The following is a 24,964-nucleotide window of genomic DNA, read 5'->3' as shown; positions in this document are numbered from 1 at the left end:
CCTTGATGATCGCGTTACCCTAACTTAAATTAGGCTACTAACTGAATAACAAAGTGTAAATTCAGCACTAAAATGTTTGTATCACATTTGTAACATATTTAGACCCATTTAAATGATAAATATGAACTATTATTATTGCTATAGGCTATATAGGCCTTTCTAGTTTGCACAAAGTTTGGGAAAATAGGTAATTCCTGCCTTTCACAAAGTGGTCATTTCTATGAGATATTCCTCAGCAGTAGGTTACTGCCAGTTAACTGCGAGTTAGCGTTTAATTTGTTTTATCTAAAAATACTGACATAGGGCCTATGTAAAAAAAAAATAGGCCTACTGGGTCAAGAAGGTAAATTAACGATCATTTTATTCGCGATCACAAACACTTCACGCACTCAGTTTACTTTGCACACTCTAGTTTGATAACTGTTCAAATTAGTGATGAGAATCGTGACATATGAAACCATTTTTTCAAGCGGAAAGAATGATTTCAAACAACCGATTCAGTGTTTTTCGCGCAATTACGCAATTACATTACCACTAAATATTTAAATAAAGCGATATTTAATTAAACAATGCAAAAGCGCAGGTTTTCCGTTGAACTAAAATAGTGTTTGTTTTTCATGTGTGCTTTTGTGCTTAATGGGATAGGTTCGAACAAGATTCTTAATTCATTGATTCAGTGAGTTGACTCGAGTCGAGTCGAATCGCTCTCCTGAATGAATCGTTCAGATTCATCTTTTGAACTGGTTCATTGAAATATCTGATTCAAAGGGAAGATTCGTTTACGAATCGAACATGGCTATAATAAATGATTTTTTTTTAAATATATGTGTTATTGCAGCAACTTCATTCGGTCTGAGTTTAAACAAAACGAAAAGATTGGTTGAAAGCGGTGTGGCTGTGGTCCGACAGCTGTGCGAATGAATCGTTCAGATTCATCTTTTGAACTGGTTCATTGAAATATCTGATTCAAAGGGAAGATTCGTTTACGAATCGAACATGGCTATAATAAATGATTTTTTTTTAATATACGTGTTATTGCAGCAACTTCATTCGGTCTGAGTTTAAACAAAACGAAAAGATTGGTTGAAAGCGGCGTGGCTGTGGTCCGACAGCTGTGAGCTCCCCCTTCACACCCTACTTTCCCAAATAGAAGGCTTCTCACGGCGAGTTCCTTGTAAGCCATACAGCCAAATTTGGCTCCCCATTTCAATTCCGTGAGCAGAGGCTGAATCAACTAAAACATACTCGAATTCCAGTCAGCTCAGAGACGCACAACTTCCCAGCTCCCTGTGTCTTGGTAGTGTCAGCTCTATAAATGGAGATTGCTTAGTGTACAGGCTTGTGTATTATAAACAACATTTCTCCAAATTAAAACTGACTCATACTGTCTCTACTTAATACCTACACGCGGATTTGGTAGTTTTGCTCCAAATACTTCAGTGATGGCTTTCCTGACAAGCTTTATCAGCATTAAGCGTCAATAATCTCGACGCTGAGAAGGTTCATGTTGAAGGCAACAAGTTTGGAGATCGTTTTTTTGGAGGATAAAGGACTTTGGAAACAGCTCTTTCATTGTTTAAAGGGTTAATCATTCATTCAGCTATCTTTGACAACTATGCGAAGAGTCCTTCAAGTGGACAGATAACAGGTCACAAATGTTCAATTGTTTAAAATATTTTTCTTGTTTAAGCTAGAATTTTTTTTATGTAATGTTTAATTTTTTTTTTTAGAATTTACTGTTTGCTTGATGATGCGTCCCCAGGTTATGCATCAAACCATTAAATTATGTAAACCATAAGTAAAAACAGTCATGACATCATCCTTTCAGGATATTATGAACTCTACAAGGACAAGTAAGTGTGTCTTCGTTTTTTTCCCAATATACAAATGATTTATTTATTAATTTAATTTAGCTTTAGATGGCACAGTGCAACATGAATGATTAAAATATTAAATTGAAAATGTAATTATATGTATTATATAATAAAATGTAAATATCAGGTTTCAGAATGTAAAATGCATAAACCTAAATGGTTAAATTAATCTGCACAGCGTCTGTATAGTTCACTATTTGTCTGTTTGTTGTACGTTTGATCTCGTTGCTTTATTCAATGCATTTCTTCTTATTTGATTAATTAAGTTATCTAACTCAATGTTGTACCGCTCTTCTTTTTTCTCCACTTTGTGAATTGTGCTCTTAGCTCCACCTCTATGGGAGTTTGTCACGAGTGGAAGAACTGAACCTCCTCCTAATACTCCTTCAATTAAGCTGGAGGGAGAGAAGGGGACAGATAGACGGAGGCTGTCTGTACCAGAGCGCTTGGAGAAATAACGACCAGACTGATACGCTTCACTAAGGCATGAGATTTGCGGAAGGCAGCATCTTCAGGAGGATTCTGCTCAAGTGCCACCTTTTGTTCTGAGAGAAGTTTTTATAAAGAAGTGGATTGTGACATATCGATTACAATGGGCTCCAAAAAGCACCGTTCAAAGACTTCAGCGTCTTCACACAACCCGAGCTGCTCTCCAATGGGACTTTCACTGTTGATTCTTCTACCTTTGTCTGTTGCCTTCAACTTGGATGTGGAGAACCCAGCGGTGTATACCGGACCGAACGGTAGTTACTTCGGGTACTCGGTGGACTTTTACATGACTGACTCAAGGTTGGTTTCCTTCTTTGATTTTACATATTGAAAGTAAAGAGACTTGGCGTGCATTCAAAGAAATGTACAACTAGACCCAAGTTCACTAATCATTGCCAACGTAGAGTTGTTTAATTATACGAACTAGACAATTTAAATGCTGTTTAATAACTTTAAATGCCACATATTAGTGTTTTTGTCCACCCTGCTATTGCTGTCTATCCTGCTGTGACTGCATTGATGTAATTTTTGCTCATATGCACTTTTATCTTACAAAATTCAGAAATTATAATGTACTGACACACCTCTGTGGCCTCAGAATAGGGTGTTTTACCACAGTATGATGTACAATGCATTAGTATGAAGGGTTATTGTCATTCAAATCCAAGAAAGGTTATCATTGTGATGAAATATGTTTTTTTTTTAACCAAGCATGTCTGAATGTACTCCAGGGGTCCATAGGGAAGGGTCATAGATGGACATTTTTAACTATTTAAATAATTTCTAACTTTGTAGCCCAATATATGTATTTTATATTGTAGTAATGTTAGCTTAAGTAGAAACTTTTTCCAATTCTCAGGGGATCCCCGGGTTGGCCCGAGAGTCTGGGTTGGTGTTCTGGGTTGAAAGCCAAACTTGTTTAACCTAGTTCATTCATTGATTTAATGTGTTTCCCTTTCGTTCCGATAGACTCGTTGTGTACTAAAGTCTACTAGAGCTCAGCGTTAGCTCACACTTTTCAGTACAGGGGGCAATGAAACCAGGGGTATCCCCCAACTGTTGTTTACAATCCCAACCCAGTCTGTGCACTGCCATTTAGATCAAAGCGTATCACCACAGTTGGGGAGCGACAGTCCTAAAAGTGTGGTTTAGTGTTTGCTTAGTGCAAGCCTGAAGTGTGTGTGCATGTTTAGATGTGAGCGGATGGCAATGCCTCTATCAGTGGCATCGCTGGGGTTTTTTCTATAAATAGGACTTGACTAGAGGTAATGATGTCATGGTAAGGTACCAGCTCTCCTAAAGGGGAATGAAGATTGCCCCCCCCCCCATAATTTTCCATGATTGCATGTGCTATGGTCACTAAAAACCTTCTACATAATCTAACAGGAGAATCTCCAACCCTTCAAAGATGACCTTTGCTAGATTATGAGTAACCCTTGGGGAAAAAAGCCAAAAGTTAGGCATCTCTGATATTGTGGATATCCACTTTGTGTTTGTTTGTACCTGAAATTTTTCAGTGATGTAGATAAGTCACAGTACTCACATCTAGAGTGTTAAAAACTGATTTGAAGGGACACTTCATTGTTTGGCTAATATTTATAGGTATCCTAATAGTTATTAAAAAATGAAAACCTGGTTGGTGAAAACCTGTAAGACTTTCTTTCATGGAACATAAAATAAGATATTGTGAAGAGTGTTTAAACTGTTTTTGTTTATACAATGAAACCTAAAGGAGTCCGAAACAACATTGGACCCTGTTGCAATGTATGGACAAAAAAAAACAACAGACATTTTTAGGAATAACTTCTTTTGTTATCCACAAAGGAAATAAAGTCATACAGGTTTGAAACTCCATTTGCAAATTATGACCGAATTCTGAATTAACTATCCGCAGTGGCATCGCTGGGGTTTTTTCTATAAATAGGACTTGACTAGAGGTAATGATGTCATGGTAAGGTACCAGCTCTCCTAAAGGGGAATGAAGATTGCCCCCCCCCCCATAATTTTCCATGATTGCATGTGCTATGGTCACTAAAAACCTTCTACATAATCTAACAGGAGAATCTCCAACCCTTCAAAGATGACCTTTGCTAGATTATGAGTAACCCTTGGGGAAAAAAGCCAAAAGTTAGGCATCTCTGATATTGTGGATATCCACTTTGTGTTTGTTTGTACCTGAAATTTTTCAGTGATGTAGATAAGTCACATTACTCACATCTAGAGTGTTAAAAACTGATTTGAAGGGACACTTCATTGTTTGGCTAATATTTATAGGTATCCTAATAGATATTAAAAAATGAAAACCTGGTTGGTGAAAACCTGTAAGACTTTCTTTCATGGAACATAAAATAAGATATTGTGAAGAGTGTTTAAACTGTTTTTGTTTATACAATGAAACCTAAAGGAGTCCGAAACAACATTGGACCCTGTTGCAATGTATGGACAAAAAAAAAAACAACAGACATTTTTAGGAATAACTTCTTTTGTTATCCACAAAGGAAATAAAGTCATACAGGTTTGAAACTCCATTTGTAAATTATGACCGAATTCTGAATTAACTATCCATTTAAGTACTTACTTATTAGTAATGTTACCCCAAAAGCCAATATGATGTACAAGTGCTTTTATATGTAGCCCAAATACCTGTAGTCTGCCTTCAGAACATCTTTGAATGGCGAATGTTGTTGAATGGAGCAGCAGTTATGGTAAATATAATCTAGCTTTGATTGCAAGACCACATGATCACCTTTCACCTGTAGATATGATGTTTGTGGCCATATGAGGTGATAAAAAAGGGGGAAATCACAGAGTATGAGGCATACCATTCAATCACAATGCTGATCTGTTGGGTTTCCCTGCCCTTTGGCTGCATTACTCATTTCTCAAGCTGCAGACAGCTGTGCAGCACTGTATGATTGCAGTAATAATCAACTCATGCATGCCCTGACTAGAACATGCCACAATCAGCCATCTCCATCTGTGTTTGTCTGCTGGACTGTGTCTGGTCGTGCACAGCTGTAGAGGGGCTTTAGTCCGAGTGGGCTCACGCTGGATCTGGTTTCTTGGGGATGTTATTTTCAGTGAGACTTCTCCATTCTTCTCCATTTAGTCTCTTATTGTCTTTCTTTGCTCATTTTCTCTAAGGCAGACCCTCCAGCTATTGTTTTAGTCTGCCATCGTGTGTCTGGCGAAGATGAAATTTAGAAGCGGCAGATGATTTAGAGCATGACGCATGGTTGAATGAGTCAGAGGAGTGCGTGTGTAAGCGTGTGTTTCTCCGTTCTGGGTCTCTGATGATGTAATTCGGCATGGTATTTAAACTCTACCCTGTACTTCCAATCTAATACTCTAGACCGTATGCCCCCTGACACGGTATCTTGGCCTCATTCTTATGAACTGTGAAGTCATGGCAAGAGGCAGCTCTCTCAGTGAGAGAGAAATGACTTCATTTGAACTTTTCACTCCCGAGATGTCGTCGTGGAGGAGGATGGATGGGCCTCAAACTAGAGGCTGAGTGAAGGGGTGAAAGAATGTACGATATCAAGAGTTTTCTTCCCAGGCGTTTGATAGAATGTGTATTTCTTCGTTTTCTGGTGCTGTAGGTCGACCAACAGCTGTCTATAGGCTACTGAAATTGACTGACTAAATTAATTTATTGTATTTTTGTAAACGTATTATTTTAGCTTTTTACCAAAAGTGCTTAAAAGTTTAGGAATTAGGAATAATTTTATGTTAGATTCTCTTTAAAGTACCAGTCCTATGAAAACACTTTTGTCTTTTGTAACACATTCCCTTAAAGTCATCTATGAAATAAAAAGTAATTTATTGCATTATATTTTAACTATTTAGTATATTTATTTGTAAAATTTCTGACAGTTACCCTATTGAATGGCTGTGCATGCATTTTATGGAAAACCCCCTTAGAACCAGGTCTGGGCTGTGTTTCATAAAAAACAGGGGTCTCCAAACTCGGTCCTGGAGGGTTGGTGTCTTGCAGAGTTTAGCTCCAACTTGCCTCAACACACCTGCCTGGAAGTTTCTAGAATGCCTAGTATGACCTTAATTAGCTGGTTCATGTGTGTTTAATTCGGGTTGGAGCTAAACTCTGCAGGGCACCAGCCCTCCAGGACCAAGTTTGGAGACCCCTGCCCAAAAGCATCGTGAGCCTAATTAGATTGTAGATACTGCTTGTGCCAATGTTTTCTACCATTTACTTGGCTTACTATGCCTTTGAGAAATTCCATCCTGAATGGGCCTCCTTAAAGCTGACTAGCTGACTAATCATTGAGACAACCCAACATTTAAAAATATGTAGTTTTGGACCTTTCAATTACGTCATGCCAAATAGTTAGAAGTTAAAGGAGTTTAAAATCCACTGGAGTGCCTCCATATTATTGTGGGTTTCAAAAAGTAGTGATTTGATTCATGTATGTTTCAGTGAAATCATAGTCGATGTGGTCCAAACTTCGTTGGAACAGCGGCAGCCAGCTGTCTAAAGACTGTTCTTTCTCTTAAAATTAAGAATTTGGTGTCAGGTATAAACTCTCTACCCTGCATGTTCTCTCTCATTCTCTCGCTCTCTAAATCTTTCTTTTTTTACAAGACATTCACTCCTGGCCTCGTCCACTTCCTGATAGTCTGGTCCCAAAGGGGCACATAGGTCTGAGGAGAACTTTGATTCATGTATGTTTCAGTGAAATCATAGTCGATGTGGTCCAAACTTCGTTGGAACAGCGGCAGCCAGCTGTCTAAAGACTGTTCTTTCTCTTAAAATTAAGAATTTGGTGTCAGGTATAAACTCTCTATCCTGCATGTTCTCTCTCATTCTCTCGCTCTCTAAATCTTTCTTTTTTTTACAAGACATTCACTCCTGGCCTCGTCCACTTCCTGATAGTCTGGTCCCAAAGGGGCACATAGGTCTGAGGAGAATAGTACTCCTTGTGCAGACCACCACAGAGAACTGCCCGAGGACAGAGTTCATGATCTTGGTGTCAGGGGGCTTTACAGCTGTATACATGGAAGACAAATTTATGGTTCTTGAATGTTGAGAGAAGAACAGTGCAGTTCCTATGTAAGGGCCTCATCCGGATGGTCTGGTATATAAACCGAATTAGTCCTAAAGAACTGTGGTTGTCCTACTTGGTAACTTGACTTTTGTTCTGAAAGTCTTTTGGGTGATTATTTCAACAAGTGTCTCCTTGTATGTTCTCATCAGAGACCCAAAATCTATTCTTGCTAACAAAAGGGTGATGTGTACCACATTCCACACTCTCTGTCTTTACTTTTGGATAAGAAGATGAAAGGGCAATGGTCGGGGTCTGGATGTAGGGTTGAATGTCAGAAAACGAAATGGCTTAATTTGAAATGTTTGGATTGCAAAAACAATAGAAACCAAACACCATCTCTGTTCCTGCTGGGATTTGTGTAGCTCCGGATGATAAGTGTTGTTTTCAGAGAATTATGTATTCCTATGCATAAATTCCTTTTGCGTTTATGATGTTCAAAAATACGTTTTTTTTTGGTGTTTGATGATTGTTGGCGACCATTTGAAGCTTGTGGTTGAATCCGAGGAGCTGGACTGTCTGCATTAGTGGCCAAAGGCAACACATTTACAGCCACAATGGCAGGAATATTACTGTAAAAACATAAAAAAAACTTTCTCACCTACCTCCGTCTGTTTTATTACCAAAAGATTTGCAAAGTTGAGGTTTACCAAGTTGCGTTGGCTGTCAAACCCTTAGGCACTCTTCTGATAATGACCTCCTGGGACTGGATTCACAAAAATCTAAAGGAAAAAAAAAAAAAGATAGGCCTACATTTATTTTTTTTGTCTGTCTATTAACCTCTAAGTAGCAAGCACCTCATGATCATTTTTAACATTTTATAGTAGTACCTTTTGGGTTTAAGATAAGTTGAAGGCTATCCGAAGTTAGGAAGTTATTTACGATGATTTTGAGAACATTCCCTTCAAGAAGGGAAGAAAGATAAGAACATTCTTAAAGTATTTTGGGGAATACAAACTTTTAGTTCGAGAATAATAAAGATTTTGAAGATAAGAAGAATTTTGTTCCAAAGAACATTTCATGAATCTGTCCCCTGGTCTTATGCCATGTGTTTGTACAGAACAGTACATTGGAATTATGTCATAGATGATTTGGCTCTGATATATTATACAGTAAGTCGTCCTCACCTGTGGACATCATTCTTACAAAGTTTACTCTCTCTAAGAAGGTCATTGCTAGATCAAAATTTACCTCAGTCTTTGAGCTCAGTTTGCCTTTGCTAAATAAAGATACCTACTTTAGCTCTACCAGGGTTTCATTTGCTATTTATCATTTTCACTCTTCATGGATTAGGCTGTCCGTTGTCTGTAGTCTTGCATCCAGCTGGAGATTGGCGTGTGTACACTGGCTGCCAAGCTATTCTTCACCCAGGTTCTCCCTGCGACGACTAGTGTTTTCCATGGAGTCTGTACAATAGAGGCCTTTGTGCGTCGGTAGAAAGGTTTGCTGTTTTCAGTAGCGAAACCTTTCCATGTGACTTAAATCTCTATTTATTTATTCATGTTTTTGGCTCTTTTGCTTCTTGATAAAACCTTGTTTAGATCTTTTGGCCCAATGACATTTGGCTCTGATGGTGGTGTCAATCAGATTGGCCTGTTGTAAAATTATAGCTAGTCCAATATTTGGGTGCAACCTTAGCTGATTGGGGCTGTGGGTTAGATTGTCCTTGCCGTTGACAAGTTGTCTGCTTTTTATGACCTCGTTGGACCTGGCAATCTCGCATAATAGGCTCTTGTGTGCAAGGGTGTACATGTGCCCTGGTGGAAAAACAGGCATGTGTTCGGTCACGGTAGAACAAATGGCCCAGTCAACTTTGCAGACGCTTTGCCCTTGGGCTTCACAATGGCCTGGGGTTGATGCATGGATTACTTCAGATCTCCATTGTTCCTGATGTACATTTTGGGAAGATCATTATCATCTGGATCTGTTCTGTTTTGGTTTATCAGGCCCCTGCTGGGCTGGCAATGACAGTGAATATACAATCAGCCAGCATTTAGATGGCCTGTTTATTGCCTGCAGGATTACAAACAATGGATGTGAGGTATAGGATGCAAAGGTGAGCGATTGATGCTAATTGTTTGCATCTGATGGCCCCTCTTAGTCTTTTCAGCTGTGAAGATGGGACTCCATGCTGAGAAAGCTCCCTCAGAGGTGTCGATGGCCAACAGTTGCAACTCACACTGGGATGTTTTCTGGTCTCTGTGAATGTGTGAATTATAGCTCTTTGGGGGCTGGGGTTACAACTTGGTATCAAGAGATTTAAGAGGTAAAATCACACCACAGTGTTTATGAAAATGTCATGGGGTGGTTTAAATTGTTGTCCTGTCACATACGAAAATGTGGCTTGCAGTCGAATGACATGGCTTGTACTTTCTTAGATGCATTTTCCAGACAATTTTCTCCTACAGAAGGTTGTTTGCTTTTTTGAAGTGTAAACTTTTATACAGTATTAATGTGGGAACATCATATCCTTACCTAAAATCAGCATATTGGCTGCATCCGAAATGGCATATTTCACTGCTATGTATTTGGTGAAAAACAGTATTTGAGAAGAGTAGCATGTCCGACTCCGAATTCACGATATTCATAAAACTGTGGGCGAAAAGTACCCAGATGACTTACTACTTCCTGACACTTTACTTTCCCATGAGGCCATGGGTGAGGATTTGCGAATGAAATGACCCAACTGACGCTGTAGGTGTCATGCCTGCATGACATTCATACTAAACGCATCTATTCTTTATAGAACATACATTTTTAACAGTCTCAAATTAACTACTCATTTAAAATAAGTACCTAATCAAAGAGTATGCAATTTTAGACAAAGCCATTGTCTGATTTTCACCAAGTTGATGTTTTTTCTAGTGGATACAACAGTAGTTTCAAACTTAATTCTGACACCTAGTGGCATGGATGTATTATAAAATGCAAAGGTAAAAATGTTGCTTTCAAATATTGTTTCTGAAAGCCCTATTTGTAAGAATATTGGCTCTTATTCCATAAGAAAATATTAGGGGTTTATTGAGATGAAGAGAATAGTCATTTGCTAGCCTTGTGATCTCAACATGGCACCACCATGTGGGCAGAATGGGTTTTTGGATGCCAATTTCTCATGGATGAACATGATTTTACACTTATGTCAAAAGTATCTTTTTGTTTTCATTTAGGCATAATTAAGTGGAAAAAGTGCTCTTTAAACTGCATTGAGAGTAAAAATGCATCAAAATTAACCTAGCTCTCACTTTTCACTTCTTTAAAATACACCTTTTAGCATGTTGTTCTTATGTTTCCACTCCTCTGGTTTGATAGTTAGTTCATTAATTGGCCTAGCAGGTAGTGCAGAGCTGGCTTTTTGCACATCAAGCCAAGTGCTCTAGATCTAGGTGTAGTGATGTTGATTTGAACCATATCCTTTGGGAGGAAATGGTTTTTTGTGGTGACATTTAAAATCTGCCTGTGTAAAATGGGGTGGGGGCATTTATCAGATCAACAGTCGAGGGCATGTGTGCAGAATGTGTTTTTTTAACCTTAAACCACATAAACACATTTCATTACACCAAATACACAAAATAATGTGCTTTTTAGTAACATCATTTGACCCCATCTGAAAATGGAATGCAAAAATGCATTTTGTTTGCACAGCCCGTTACATATAGCTTAGGGTGACCATACGTCCTATTTTCCCCGGACATGTCCTCTTTTTGGACCTAAAAAAATGCGTCCGGGCAGGATTTCTTAATCGCCCAAAATGTCCGGGATTTGGCTGTTTTCTTAATCTTGCTCTCACTGAATCTCTGGCCATTGCCGCCTGCTCCTGCAACATTCGTTTCGCTCCCGTGATTTTCGTGTCCACTCCATTCTAATATATAATTTTGCTGCATTAGGGAGCCGCTCTCAGTATGTGGAGTATTTAAATCTCTTTTGAATGAGTGTTCGCGCTGGTCACTTTCACTTTCGATTTCGCGATCACACGCACTGCATTGTCTTATATTCGGGTCAATACGGTAATACCTCTAAACTTTTAAACAGTAATGCACTGATAAGTTTCAATGTTGTATACAAAGCTTCCCAGAAAATGTCCTGTTCCTTTCTGTTTTTCATGCAGTTGTCTGTGCCATTTACATTGCCATGTAATGGTGGCAGACTGAGGTTTTGTGTGTTTAGTCTGATTGGAATTTTTTTAAATCCTTCATTCGCAACCAGCATGGTTTCTTGGCAAGCTTAAGCATTTATAAAAGCGTTCGAGTGACATAAGTTAAACAGCTGGACGATAATGAAGTGTGGAATGGGTGGGAGAATGTTTTAAGCAGAAGGTGGTGGAAATTAAGGCATCTGCCATCTGATGGCCTTTAACTATTAGTGGCATTAGTTTTGCTCTATCAGCATCTTTCACCTGAAGTTTTCTCACCACAACTTAAGTAGATGGTATATGTGGTGCGCCAATTCATTTTTATAGCTTTAATTCTGGTCTGATTACCAAACCTCACAAGCAATGGGTTAACTGTTAAGACGTCCTTTGCCTCAGTGGTGAGTATCTAGCAAGCTTAGCATTTTAGTGGTAACACATTCAAGCTGGATTTTCAGACTAACTCAATTAGATTAATTAGAGCCACACCGAGAATGATGTTTGCATCTTGTTTGGAGTTGTCTTGGTTGTCTCTCTCAGAGATACCACAAGGGGTGTTGATGCCTTTTTTCCTCCTTAAATCAGACATAACATTATGACCACAGGTGATGACAGGTGAAGTGAATAACACTAATTATCTCTTCATCACGGCACTTGTTAGTGGGTGGGATATATCAAGCAGCAAGTGAAAAATTAGTTTGACAAGGGCCAAATTGTGATGGCTAGATGACTGGGTTTCTTGTGGGGTGTTCCCGGTCTGCAGTGGTCAGTATCTATCAAAAGTGGTCCAAGGAAGGAACAGTGGTGAACCGGTGAAAGGGTCATGGCCAAGGCTCATTGATGCATGTGGGTTGCAAAGGCTGGCCCGTGTGGTCCGATCCAACAGAAGAGCTACTGTAGCTCAAGTTGCTCAAGAAGTTAATGCTGGTTCTGATGGGAAGGTGTCAGAATACACAGTGCATCACAGTTTGTTGCATATGGGGCTGCATAGAGGCAGACCAGTCAGTGTGCCCATGCTGACCTCTGTCCACAGCTGAAAGTGCCAACAGTGAGCACATGAGCATCAGAACTAGATCACGGAGCAATGGAAGAAGGTGGCCTGGTCTGATGAATCACATTTTCTTTTACATCACGTTGATGGCCGTGTTTGTGTGTATTGCTTTCCTGGGGAACACATGGCACCAGGATGCACTATGGGAAGAAGGCAAGCTGGCGGAGGCAGTGTGATGCTTTGGGCAATGTTCTGCTGGCAAACCTTGGGTCCTGCCATCCATGTGGATGTTACTTTGACACGCACCAACTATCTAAGCATTGTTGCAGACCATGTACACCCTTTCATGGAAACAGTGTTTCCTGGTGGCTGTGGCCTCTTTCAGCAGGATAATGCCCCTGCCACAAAGCAAAAATGGTTCAGGAATGGTTTGAGGAGCACAACAACGAGTTTGAGGTGTTGACTTGGCCTCCGAATTCCCCAGATCTCAATCCAATCGAGCATCTGTGGGATGTGCTGAACAAACAAGTCCGATCCATGGAGACCCCACCTCGCAACTTACAGGACTTAAAGGATCTGCTGCTAACAAGTTGGTGCCAGATACAGGGGTCTAGTGGAGTCCATGCTTCAACGGGTCAGGGCTGTTTTGGCAGCAAAAGTGTTAATGTTATGCCTGATCGATGTATATTCCTGGTTTTGTTGTGAATGATTCTTTGGTGCTTTGCGTCTGAATGATTGTGAAGAATGCTTCAGTTTTTTTTTTTTTTTATACAATGAAAGTGAATGTGGTCCAAAACAAAACCAGACTCTATTGATTTTCATTGTACGGACAAAAAGCAAACTGAAAAGTTTCAAAATATATATTTGTTGTCTTCCGCAGAAGGAAGGAAGTAAGTCATACAGATTTAGGAAGACATGAGTGTAAGCAAATCAAGGCCCACTGTTGAAAAATCCATCTTCCACCTCCGAATTCCCCAGATCTCAATCCAATCGAGCATCTGTGGGATGTGCTGAACAAACAAGTCCGATCCATGGAGACCCCACCTCGCAACTTACAGGACTTAAAGGATCTGCTGCTAACAAGTTGGTGCCAGATACAGGGGTCTAGTGGAGTCCATGCTTCAACGGGTCAGGGCTGTTTTGGCAGCAAAAGTGTTAATGTTATGCCTGATCGATGTATATTCCTGGTTTTGTTGTGAATGATTCTTTGGTGCTTTGCGTCTGAATGATTGTGAAGAATGCTTCAGTTTTTTTTTTTTTTTATACAATGAAAGTGAATGGGGTCCAAAACAAAACCAGACTCTATTGATTTTCATTGTACGGACAAAAAGCAAACTGAAAAGTTTCAAAATATATATTTGTTGTCTTCCGCAGAAGGAAGGAAGTCAGTCATACAGATTTAGGAAGACATGAGTGTAAGCAAATGAAGGCCCACTGTTGAAAAATCCATCTTCCAAAGGCAATGACCTCTGCCCTTAACAATAATTCTGATCAACAACTACTTACAGATGCTAATAATAGTTAAAGCAAAATGTGTTCTCCATATAGCAAAATTTAAACAACATTCTGTTGTTCTCTTACAAGGCCAGATTGTTTTAATTAAAGTAAGCTTCACTTTGGCATTCCCTCTGCCTGAAGGCCTCCTGAAGTCTTTCTCATTTTATGTGGAGCCGTTACAAAAGCTAGCATCTAAGACAAGAGCAATCTGGTTCTTATCATTATGCTAATGCTAGCCCAACATTTAAGCATTTAGTGGAGAAAAGAAGGACATTTAAAAGCAATGAGATCCCCTCTTAAGATAAACCCCCATTATATGCTAATTGTTTCTTAGTTACAGTTCTTTCAGATCGTTATCAAAATGGCACGATTTAGACTGTTTGTTGAGTGTTAGGCGGAAGTCAGTTATTTCCACTTGTTGATAAAAGCAATTCTGTGTTTCTAAGTTTCCTGTTAAATATGTTTGATGGTGAGTTTTGTATATTATAATTTTGCATCAAAGCGGCACATTTGAATGTACATTTAGGTCTTATTTACTTAAACAGAAACCTTGTTGTGTAATTTTTTAATTTGAATGAATGAATATTTGAAACATTTACTTGGAATCTTTAAAACATAACCTGGTTTTGCATTATGTGGAAACTTCCAGTGGCTTTCAAGATAAAACTCAACTGTAATGAGACTAAATTTGTGTAATTGATCATAACAGAAGTGCAATGATTGTAGCTGCACTGTAATTGTACACTTGTGAGCAGTCAGCCAAAGCAGTAGTGGAAGTGTACAGCATTCCAGGAACTCGAGCAGAAGAGTGAAAGTGCTTGGGAAAGCTAGTGAATTTGCAGCTGTTAGACGCATTTCACATGCATCATAGCAACATGACATTTCATCAGACTAGTGCACTTGAGTTCATTCATAGTGTGCTGGGGTTCAAATGAGGTGGACCAGCCTGTTCACATTTTAGTTTCAGACATTATCTGTAGGTGTTATCGCTGAGTGGGAATTTTGATGCCCTTATTCCCAGGAGAAAGCCATCAAAGGAATCTGGGATTGACATTACACCTAAACTGGGGTTCTATAACACCTCTGGGACACTCCGTCTGTCCATACACGCATATGGTGGAAAAATGGGATACTCTGTCCAAGCCGGAAAAAGGCTTTGTTTTGGTTCCCCCCTTTTCAAAACAAATGGAGCGCCTGCTCTTATTTTTTATTTTTTTTATTTTTTGTCTGTGTGTGTGTGGGTTGTGCTCCACTTGTTGTGGCCTTAAAATTTGGTGACCCCAACAAACATTTCCACGTTTAATGTCCTCCCTATTTATCCATTGATCTATTGTTCAGGCCTTTTCCTTTTTGTCTGGCATTCCTCCCAGTGTAGGATTTGGAAACTGTCCTTTTAAATTATTCAATTCCTTTATTGTCATTGTACAATAAAATGTGTTGCGTGACTTCCAAGGCATAGTAAAAACTTAGCAAAGACAGGAAAAAACCCCAAATCAATGAAAGTTAGTTTCCAAATATGATGAATTGGCTTTCATTTTTATATTTTTAGTTAAAGTTTAAGGAATTTATTATGTTCTTTTGTCATTTATTAATTTATTAATGTAGCTTTTGGTAATTTTTATTTCAGGATTAGTTGTTTAATTTTAGTATTTTAACCTAAATGCAATATTTATAATTTTCAGTTTTTTTTAAAGTAGCATGTTTTCTTTACATCCAATATAGATTTATTGATTTATTTTAGCTTTATTTCAAGTATCAAAATCATTATCATCTTTTAATGGTATTTTTTTGACTTCGTGGCCACAAAATGCCATGTATTTCCATAGTACAGGATGGTCCTTAAGCTATAAACTTTGAAGTTCTCAACTTTTCAATTCTTTGCCTCCAGACACACTGTTTTTTGTAAATAACAGCTGAGAAAATCCAGCCCTCTCATTTAGGATGAGGTCAATGATCTGTCTTCTGCTTGCTCTGCTTTTTTCAATTCAAGTGGTCATCTGGCACTACCTATAGGACTCTATCTCTGCAGTCCATCTAAAGTGTGCTTGAGTTTCCATGGCTGACCGAAGGGTTTGCTGAATTCAGCCTTTGTAAGGATGCCCTCTGTTACGCGTCACTGAGACCAGCCCAGGGGGCAGGAAAGGGTGTTCTCTTCCTGTGCCCTCTTACAAACACCTCCACACCCCCATCCCCTGTCTCTCAATGGACCAGCCTTAATGACAGGAAAGATGATAGTAAGTTTACAGACAATGAGGTCATGGCGGCACTGCACCAATCCATGCCGGCTCTTGGAAAATTAGACGCAGATTAGAAGAGCAGGGACTGTGGAATTGGCCGTCTAACTGTTGGGTACTTTTCAGAGAGCTTGTTTCGAATGTCAAATCTCAAGAAACAATATGCTATTACTTTTCTAAATTATCATTCTTATAATTTTCTCCTGACAGATGATAAAACAGGAAAAAAAATCCTGTAGATTTACACTACTGTTCAAAAGTTTAGGGTCGGTAAGATTTAAAAAAAATCTTCACAATTCCGTTTTTTTTCTCTCTCAGAACTGCAAGATGTGAACTCTCAATTGCGAGTTACAATGTCAGATTTGAAAGATAAACTGACTTTTTTTTCTCGCAGTTGTGAGATTGCCACACAAATTTGACTATAGATCTCACAGTTGCGAGCTTACATATCACAGTTCTTAGAAAAAAGTCAGAATTGTAAGTTAAATGTGGCAATTAACTTTTTAGATATTATTCAGTCGGGGATACGAGATTCCATAAAATACAGTAATATTATGAAGTATAAAATTTTTTATTTCAGTGAATCATCACATGATGCTTCAGAAATCATTCTAATATGCTGATTTGGTGCTGAAGAAACATATTTTGAATATGAAAACGGCCGTGCTTAATATTTTTGTGGAATCCATGATCAATTATTTAGAATTCTGTGAATAAAGTTCAAAAGAACAGCATTTATTTGAAATAGTAACAACATATATAATTTAACACAAGATTTCTGTCTCTTGATTCATTTAATGTGTCCTTGATGAATAAAAGTATTAATTTCTTCAAAAAACAACAACAACAACAAAATCATTTTAATCATCAAAAAACCAAAACATTTGACTGTGTACATAAAAAGAGGTAATCAAGCCATATTTAGAGACCAGAATATCATACAGAGAGTTTTGACTTGAGCCTGTAAGAAGCCACCTAGCAACCACACAGCGACATGCTAAACACCAATCAGAGCACCTTAGAAACCACATAGCAACGTTCTGGCACTCACATTTTCTTCAGAGAATGTGAAAATGCAGTTTTAAACAACTGTCCCTGCTTCTTTCTCTCATCCTGTCCAACCACAATTGTTTATTCCTCTCTGTTGAGGAGTTTGTTTGGCTTGTGAAGTTTTGACATGTGAATACTTGGAGATCATGCTTTTAAATACGTGGCTATGCTTGTCTGTATGCGTTTAAACATTTGGATGTGTTTGTGATAACCCAGGGGGAAAAACAGCAGTCTCAGCTCTTGTTTTCTCATTGACTTATTACCCAGTGGGCCTGGTGTGTGTGTGTGGTTGTGTGTTGGCGGTCACATGTTGCCAACCAAGTTACTAACCGTTGCACATGGCCACACTGTTACATAATTCAGCTCTGTATGGTTGATTATGAGACAGTCCATTTCCTCAAAGATCATACGTTGTCTGCTGGTCTTTATTATATTTAAATCGTAATAAAATTCAAAATAAGGCTAATATCAAGCTTTTGAATTCTAGGAAATTGAAACTAAAAGTAACAATTCTACTAATGTAACTACCTTTATTTAGTAGTGTATAGCTTTCCAGTAAGCGTAACAATGTAGCATAACAAAATGTTTTCAATGTTTTGTTTGCTTCAGTTTAAATCTCATTTTGATTGTAACTCAACATGCAACTGTTTCAAAACGTCTTCCCAACACTGTTTTCTCATCTGTCGTCTTCAACATAGAAGGATAGATGTTGCTTTGCAGCTCTGATGTTCAAATCCAAACTCTTTAACAAAGCTTCCAGTAGACTTTTTGTGAATCGGAACACTGTTGTACTTGTCCTGCTCTCTTATAAATATTCCTCATTGTCTTATTAGTATGCTAACAGCTTCCTTCATCTTTTTTTTTTTGTTTGAACAGTGTGAGTATTATAGTTGGAGCACCCAAAGCCAACACCAGCCAGCCCAACATCAGAGAAGGAGGATCAGTCTTCTACTGTCCATGGAGCCTCAGCCAATCACAATGCAGCAGCATAGAGTTTGATAGACAGGGTAAGTCTCACTGACCAGTTGATGGGGGTGGTCACAAAAAGATTATACTTGATTGAATTTGTTGTGTGCTTTTGTCACTTTTTATTTAGTTTTTGGTTTGTCTATATACAAATTAAGTGGATAAGAATGTACACTGCTAATTGTGTATTATCACTTAAATTGGATCCAGTATTTTGACTTCAGTTTCTACTTCCTCCCCAAAACAATCCTAGTATTGATGGAAATCTGCTCCTTCCATTATGTGCCGCCTTCAAAGCTAGCACCTTTTCGTTGCACAGCCTTTTCCCTTTCATTGTGTAGATTTTGCTCTGAGAGGGTGATGGAAGATGGGATTTAGACGGAGCGAAGGCAGACAAGTGCTCAAGCAGACTTCCTCATGTACATGCAGGCTCTGATTTTCTTAAATTTTGTGTTTCTCAATCAGGAAGGCAGAACATGATAGCTAGCAACTGCTAAACAATGGCTGAAATGGGTAGATAGAGATGGTTTTATGTAGTTTCTTTCTGGAAGTCTGATTCTGATGCAAAACTAATCTGGAATGCTGTCACAAGTGGTGTTCCCAACAGATATTCAATCTTGATATGAACAGAGACTGTGTAGCTTTGTGGCTGTCTTGTTAGTGCCTGCATGTTAACATTGCTAGCATTGTTGGTCGTTGATCTACTCGCCATACCAGAATAATTTATTTTGTGGTGGTGATGTAAAACATAAAAAATGCATTTCATTAGGATTCAGATTTCTGTGCACTACAGCCAGAAAAAAAAGAATAAGTAGAGACTGCAATGTATGCTCTATCAACTGTGTATTGTCTCTTTTCTTGAAGCAGATGGAGTCTTAAGAACCGTTCCAAGTTGCTGAGTATGTAGAACACATGTCAGGGGACAATGAAGTGTTCACAGTCTCAATGAGAGACTTTTGGCTTCCTTCCTGCGGAATCAAAGTCTCCTCTGAAAAGCCAAGATGTAATTTACTGTCTATTACTCAAACACAGGGAGATATATTCCAACAAAACTGTCACAAAGATCTATTTTTCTCATGACGCACAGCTGCATGTTCTAGAAAACAGCCAGGTAGCAGATGTAGCTACGTAGGGCATTTTTAGCCATATTGTGTCCTTATGAGTCATGTAAATGTCATGCTCTTCTTTTTATTACGTTTGACTTCAATTGAAACATAATGTTATTTTGGTTTAACTCAATAGTCAAGCAGAAGATCATAATTGAATTAAGCTAATACCCCGTGATGTGTGATGCATTACAGAGGCTGGTTTAACCTCAGAGGTTAATGCTTATCCAATGATCATTCAATTAGATGTCAATACATCCTGACAGATCCAAATTGGTTAATATTTTGACAAGTGGTTTTTTGGCTTTTACTTCAATTTCATTTAATGTCAGCAGTTCAGGACATAACCAAAAATAGAGGCATGATATTAACCACCTTTTTAGCACAGTTGGTTCTTGAAGTATTTTTATTTATTTTATTTATTATTATTTTTATTATTATTATTATTTTTTTTTAAAAAGCCCGTATCATTGTTTAAGAGCTCATAATAGGTCTTTCCAGTCTCAGAAATCAGGAGATATCCTGATATAGTGCATGGCAATAACCCTCTTTGTAGCACCCGTAATTTTGCAAGTATTTTTTAAATTATTATTATTATTATTATTATTGTATTTTACATTTTAATAATATTTGAATTTAAATTTTTTATTTTTTATTTATTTTTTCATTTGAAAGCATATATCGTTGTTTTAGACCTCATGTTAGGTCTTTCTAAGAAGTCAGGAGATGACCTGAAACGGAGCATGACATTATACAGTAGATTTTAGATTATATATATATATGCGTATGTATATGTTCATATTATTTCATGTATTATGTTATCATTAAAAATCAGTTTCTCTAAAAATATGAATTATGCATATAGCATTGCAGCTCAGTCTTACGTTGCCTCCATTTCCATTTTACATTGAGCCACAGCAAATATTTCAAATGAAGACCTCACCACTTAAATCTGGACTTGACCCTGTGGCCACTGGTGCACCATTGGTTCTCCTAAGTGGGCCGCAAGAGGGTCACTTATAGTACTTCCTCCTGCCTAACATTTCTCATTGAGCATTAGCTAATCGTGTCTTCAGATCTGACCTCTTTCCTCTTCCTCTCTGATAAGAAAATAACCGAGAATGATGAGAGTGGGCGGGAATCAGAGGAGAGCGAGCGTTGACTCTTGTCTATTCTCATTTCCCTGTCTCCCGGTGTCTCCCCGGGGACGCTTGATGTGATGACTGAATTTAGCCATTGTGGCTCGTGTCTTCCGCTACCCCTCCCTTTCTCTCACACAGATCAAGATACTCCCCTAATGGGTCTCTTCTCTCATCACTGAAAGAGAGAGGTGTGTGTGTGTGACCTCCTCACCTCCACCGTCCCATGAGATTGTCGGCCAGGTCGTCTTGGCCTGACTCCAGAAACTGAGAGCACTCTTAGGATTAGCAATAGAGAGAATTTTGATTAAAATGGCTGTACATCACAGCAGAGGTGTCTGTTAAGGTGCATTAATTGTTTGAATAGTGCCTCTTAAATCCTGTAGGTGACATCAGCATTAGTCTCACGTTACCAGACTAAGGTTCTGGTCCACATTACAGCTTACTCCGGCCAAGAACACTTAGACATTTGATTAAACCAAGTACTCCTTTTTATATGATGTTGTTGGATTTAACCTTGAGCAAAGTGGAATCTGTAATTTGTTTGCAACAAATAAAACTCTTGAATATCTTTCAGAGTTTCAGTTGAATCTTCCATGAACCATGACCCAAATCCAGTGACTTATTCTTCCATAAAAGTGCTCATTGCTGCCTGGGAACTTTCTCCGTTTCCAGTTGGACTGATAAAAAAACTGTGCACCCAGATTTTTACAATTTATTTGTAGATTGTATTTTCAATTTGCGTTTTTGTTTTTATTTTATATAAAAGTTTTATTAAATGGTTATATCAGCCATATATTACATTAATGTAGTTATATTAAATACTTTATTTTATATACAATATAAAAGTCAAGTGTTACATTTCTCCGCACAGTCTAGGTTTTTTCTTTTTTTTTGTAGTGGCATTTTGTTTCATGCAGGCAGGTTGTTTAAAGTTTTATAATGTAGCATTTATATCAATTAAAATTAATTTGTGGCCTTTTATAATTAATTTTAGTTAGTTAATTAGTCATAATTTATTTGTGTAGCTTCAGTTTTATTTCAGTTAGGTTAGTTTTTGAGTTAATGAAAATATTTTCATTTGACTATTTTATTTATTTTGTACTTTTTTTATTTCTGTTTTATTTTATTGATTTTATTTGATTAATCATTATCATTAAGAGCTCATGTTAGGTCTTTCTAGATTTGTTATCATTAAAAGTTTGTCTATGGAGAAAGTGAATAATTATTACGCTCTATTTACATTTGAAATTTTGTCAGCAAATATTTCAAATAAAGACCTCACCACTTAAACTAATGTTTTCAGTTTTGTTTCTGTTAAAGATAATAAAACTACTGGAGTTGTGTTAAGCCATCCATTCAGATTAGAGCTTGCCATTTTTGTGTGTTAAATGTGTAAATAAATGCACAGATTCAATCTCCAACAGTTGTAACTCAACCGTATCTTGCATCAGAGTCTTAAACAATCACGACTGTTGTTCTGACACAAAGGGAAATCTCATCCAGTTTTGGGTAGCTCTCCCCTAACTGTAGATAATTGTTAGTTTTAACGACCCACCTCCATCGACGTTGACTGATTCTCCTCCCACAAACTGTCCCCCCGACCGTGTACTAGTTTTACTTTAGCCGACGTCTTCCATTTACCGTGTCTTAAACACACTTCAATTGAGTTTTCTCCAATCCAGGGCTGCTGGTTTTCCTGCGTGACTCTTTAGGCCTCTTTACTTTGGCGAGCGAGCGAGGGAAAGACAGAGAGGAAAAGAAAGAGAAAACCAGCACCCTGGAGGAGACCATAAGGCATATATCCTCTAATGTTATTAGAGGGCTCTAATCCCCACTGCTTTCCTACTGGGGTACCAAACATCCTTGAGAGAAGGAAACAAAAGACGTCTGGGGAAAAGGAGGCGTGTGTGTCTGTCTGTGTTAAGGGGTGGTTTGGAAAAGAATAGGACAAGTATACAGAGATGACAAGTAGAGGGAGATAAAGAAACCACACAAGATAGTAAAGGAATGAGTGGGAGATGGTGACTTAAACAGAGAAAATAATGAAGTGGAATTCCTAGAAAAGGATGACAGACTTTCAGAAAGGGAAGAGGAAGGTGAAGGGTGCTGTGAGCTGAAGACGGAGAGCAAGAGAGAGTGTGTGTTTGTATCAGTAGGAGTGTATCTGACAGATAGCTTGAACTCCTGTTTTGCTTGGATGAAGGTTCCCGTTTCCTCATTCAGAATGAGACAGTCTTTTTAGACAGTAGAAAAGGGTCTTACCAATTGGGTGAATCACACAAAGAAATGTTAGGGTTATATTTCACCCTAAAATCGAAAATGTTGCATAAAGATTTTACATGGCCTATTTCAAGACCGCTATTTTTTTTTTTGTGTTATGACTATTATGTATTATGTCCATAATTATGTATTATATTATGACAATTATGCACATTTATGCATACAATTACTGAAGTAGTTTGTCTTTGGTTCTTTTAATTGTGATGATTTTGGCTCACATTTAACAAAAATCCACCAATTCACTATCTCAACAAATTAGAATATGGTGACATGCCAATCAGCTAATCAACTCAAAACACCTGCAAAGGTTTCCTGAGCCTTCAAAATAGTCTCTCAGTTTGATTCACTAGGCCAGTGTTTCCCAACCTTTTTTTTTAGTCGCGGCACCCTTTGGGAAATTTTAACAAATTTGTGGCACCCTACAAAATTAATTCTCACTATTTGAATTTCTAACTTCGATATGATACTTTGAAAAGTATAGATATTCGGAAGAACTGCAGAATATACTGTCATACAGATATTTTTAATATTATAAAAAAAAAATTGTCTATCAGTAGGCTAATTTCTAATGAAAAAAAAAACTATTTATATGACCGATTTTAATGTAGGCTTTTATTCATATGCAAACATTGTGAGATAGCTAGTTATAATGGTAATTAAAGTTTTGCTCAGTGTATTTTTGATTTTACAGTTGGTAACTTTGTTGCAGTAACACGAGAGAGCTTGATTTAAAACTTTGAATTACAAGGAGGCTAAGCAGTTAATAATAAAATAAGAACAAATTAAGAAATTACTAATGATAGCACAAATAAAAAATAACGATAGGCCTACAAATGAAATAAATTGCTTTTTAGTTTTTCTAACACACAGTAGGGCTATTAAGAGTTATTTTTTTTAAGAAGAACTGGACTGTTGCCCAGTGGTCCAAAGTCCTCTTTTCAGATGAGAGCACGTTTTGTATTTCATTTGGAAACCAAGGTCCTAGAGTCTGGAGGAAGGGTGGAGAAGCTCATAGCCCAAGTTGCTTGAAGTCCAGTGTTAAGTTTCCACAGTCTGTGATGATTTGGGGTGCAATGTCATCTGCTGGTGTTTTTTTTTTAAAACCAAAGTCACTGCACCCGTTTACCAAGAAATTTTGGAGCACTTAATGCTTCCTTCTGCTGACCAGCTTTTTGAAGATGCTGATTTCATTTTCCAGCAGGATTTGGCACCTGCCCACACTGCCAAAAGCACCAAAAGTTGGTTAAATGACCATGGTGTTGGTGTTCTTGACTGGCCAGCAAACTCACGAGACCTGAACCCCATAGAGAATCTTTGGCTGATTTAATTGTAGACTTGGTTTTCTTTATGCAAAATATATATTTCCTATTCTTCTTTTGATTTGGGGCTACAGTATGATCCAGACATTTCTTGACAGTTTTTGTAATATTAACCCATATAACTTGAGCTCCTGTTTTGTTTGGATGAGGCTCCCTGGCACAGTTTCTTCATTCCGAATGAGACCAGGCCCTCTTAGAGCCAGCTGAGAATTGTTACCGCCAGTTTTACCTTTCACACATTTCTCCTCTTCCTCAGTCTCTCTGTCCCCCTTCCCCTCCATCACACCACAGAACCCTGTTGCATCATGCTTGTAATTATGGTTCAACTTGAGAAATGTCTGTGGCAAAGTTCAGTTTGGCAGTCAGAAAGGGGGACAGAGCGTTTTGGAGACTTTCGATTAATTTTGAATTTTCTGGCCTAGTGACTTCTCTGGCAGTTGAACCTGATCTCTGATGGTTTTGGTCTGGTGGTCTATTTGTTGATTCCCAGCCTCTCTCATTGACCAGCATGTTGTCCTTTGTTTTGATTATGAATCCAGTTTCAGCCCATATGTGACCATCTGTTTTTCCCCTTCTTGTGCCGGCACTTCATGATATGATCTTTAACCTCAGTGGACACCTGAGCCTGCGTTGTACAGTCTGTTCTTTTTTTCCACCTTAGTCTTTTCATTTTATTAGGGGTCTAAATGTGCTTAAAATAACATTTGACTAATGTGATGTGACATTTCTGAGTGCAACAGAATATTCACTCAGAAGTAATGTTGGGCATGATGTGATTTTGGTTGTGAAATGCACTGATATTTATTATTAATTTTTTTTACCCTGTC

At 38.1% G+C, this 24,964-nt stretch overlaps 1 protein-coding gene across 1 annotated transcript in view; it reads left to right on the top strand.

Annotated features, from left to right (window-relative positions):
* Positions 1-2,286: 2,286 nt before the first annotated feature.
* Positions 2,287-24,964, top strand: part of LOC107599342 (integrin alpha-5-like) — a 65,162-nt gene continuing 42,484 nt past the window's right edge. The window contains exons 1-2 of the mRNA XM_016290908.1: positions 2,287-2,663; positions 18,201-18,331. Of these exons, the coding sequence (XP_016146394.1) occupies positions 2,467-2,663; positions 18,201-18,331 (328 nt within the window). The 5' untranslated portion in view covers positions 2,287-2,466. The remainder of the gene's footprint in view (positions 2,664-18,200; positions 18,332-24,964) is intronic.

Source organism: Sinocyclocheilus grahami, unplaced genomic scaffold, assembly GCF_001515645.1.
Source record: "Sinocyclocheilus grahami isolate Dianchi unplaced genomic scaffold, SAMN03320097.WGS_v1.1 scaffold13.1, whole genome shotgun sequence".
Taxonomy (NCBI): Eukaryota; Metazoa; Chordata; class Actinopteri; order Cypriniformes; family Cyprinidae; genus Sinocyclocheilus; species Sinocyclocheilus grahami.
This window is presented reverse-complemented; position numbering and strand designations above follow the sequence as displayed.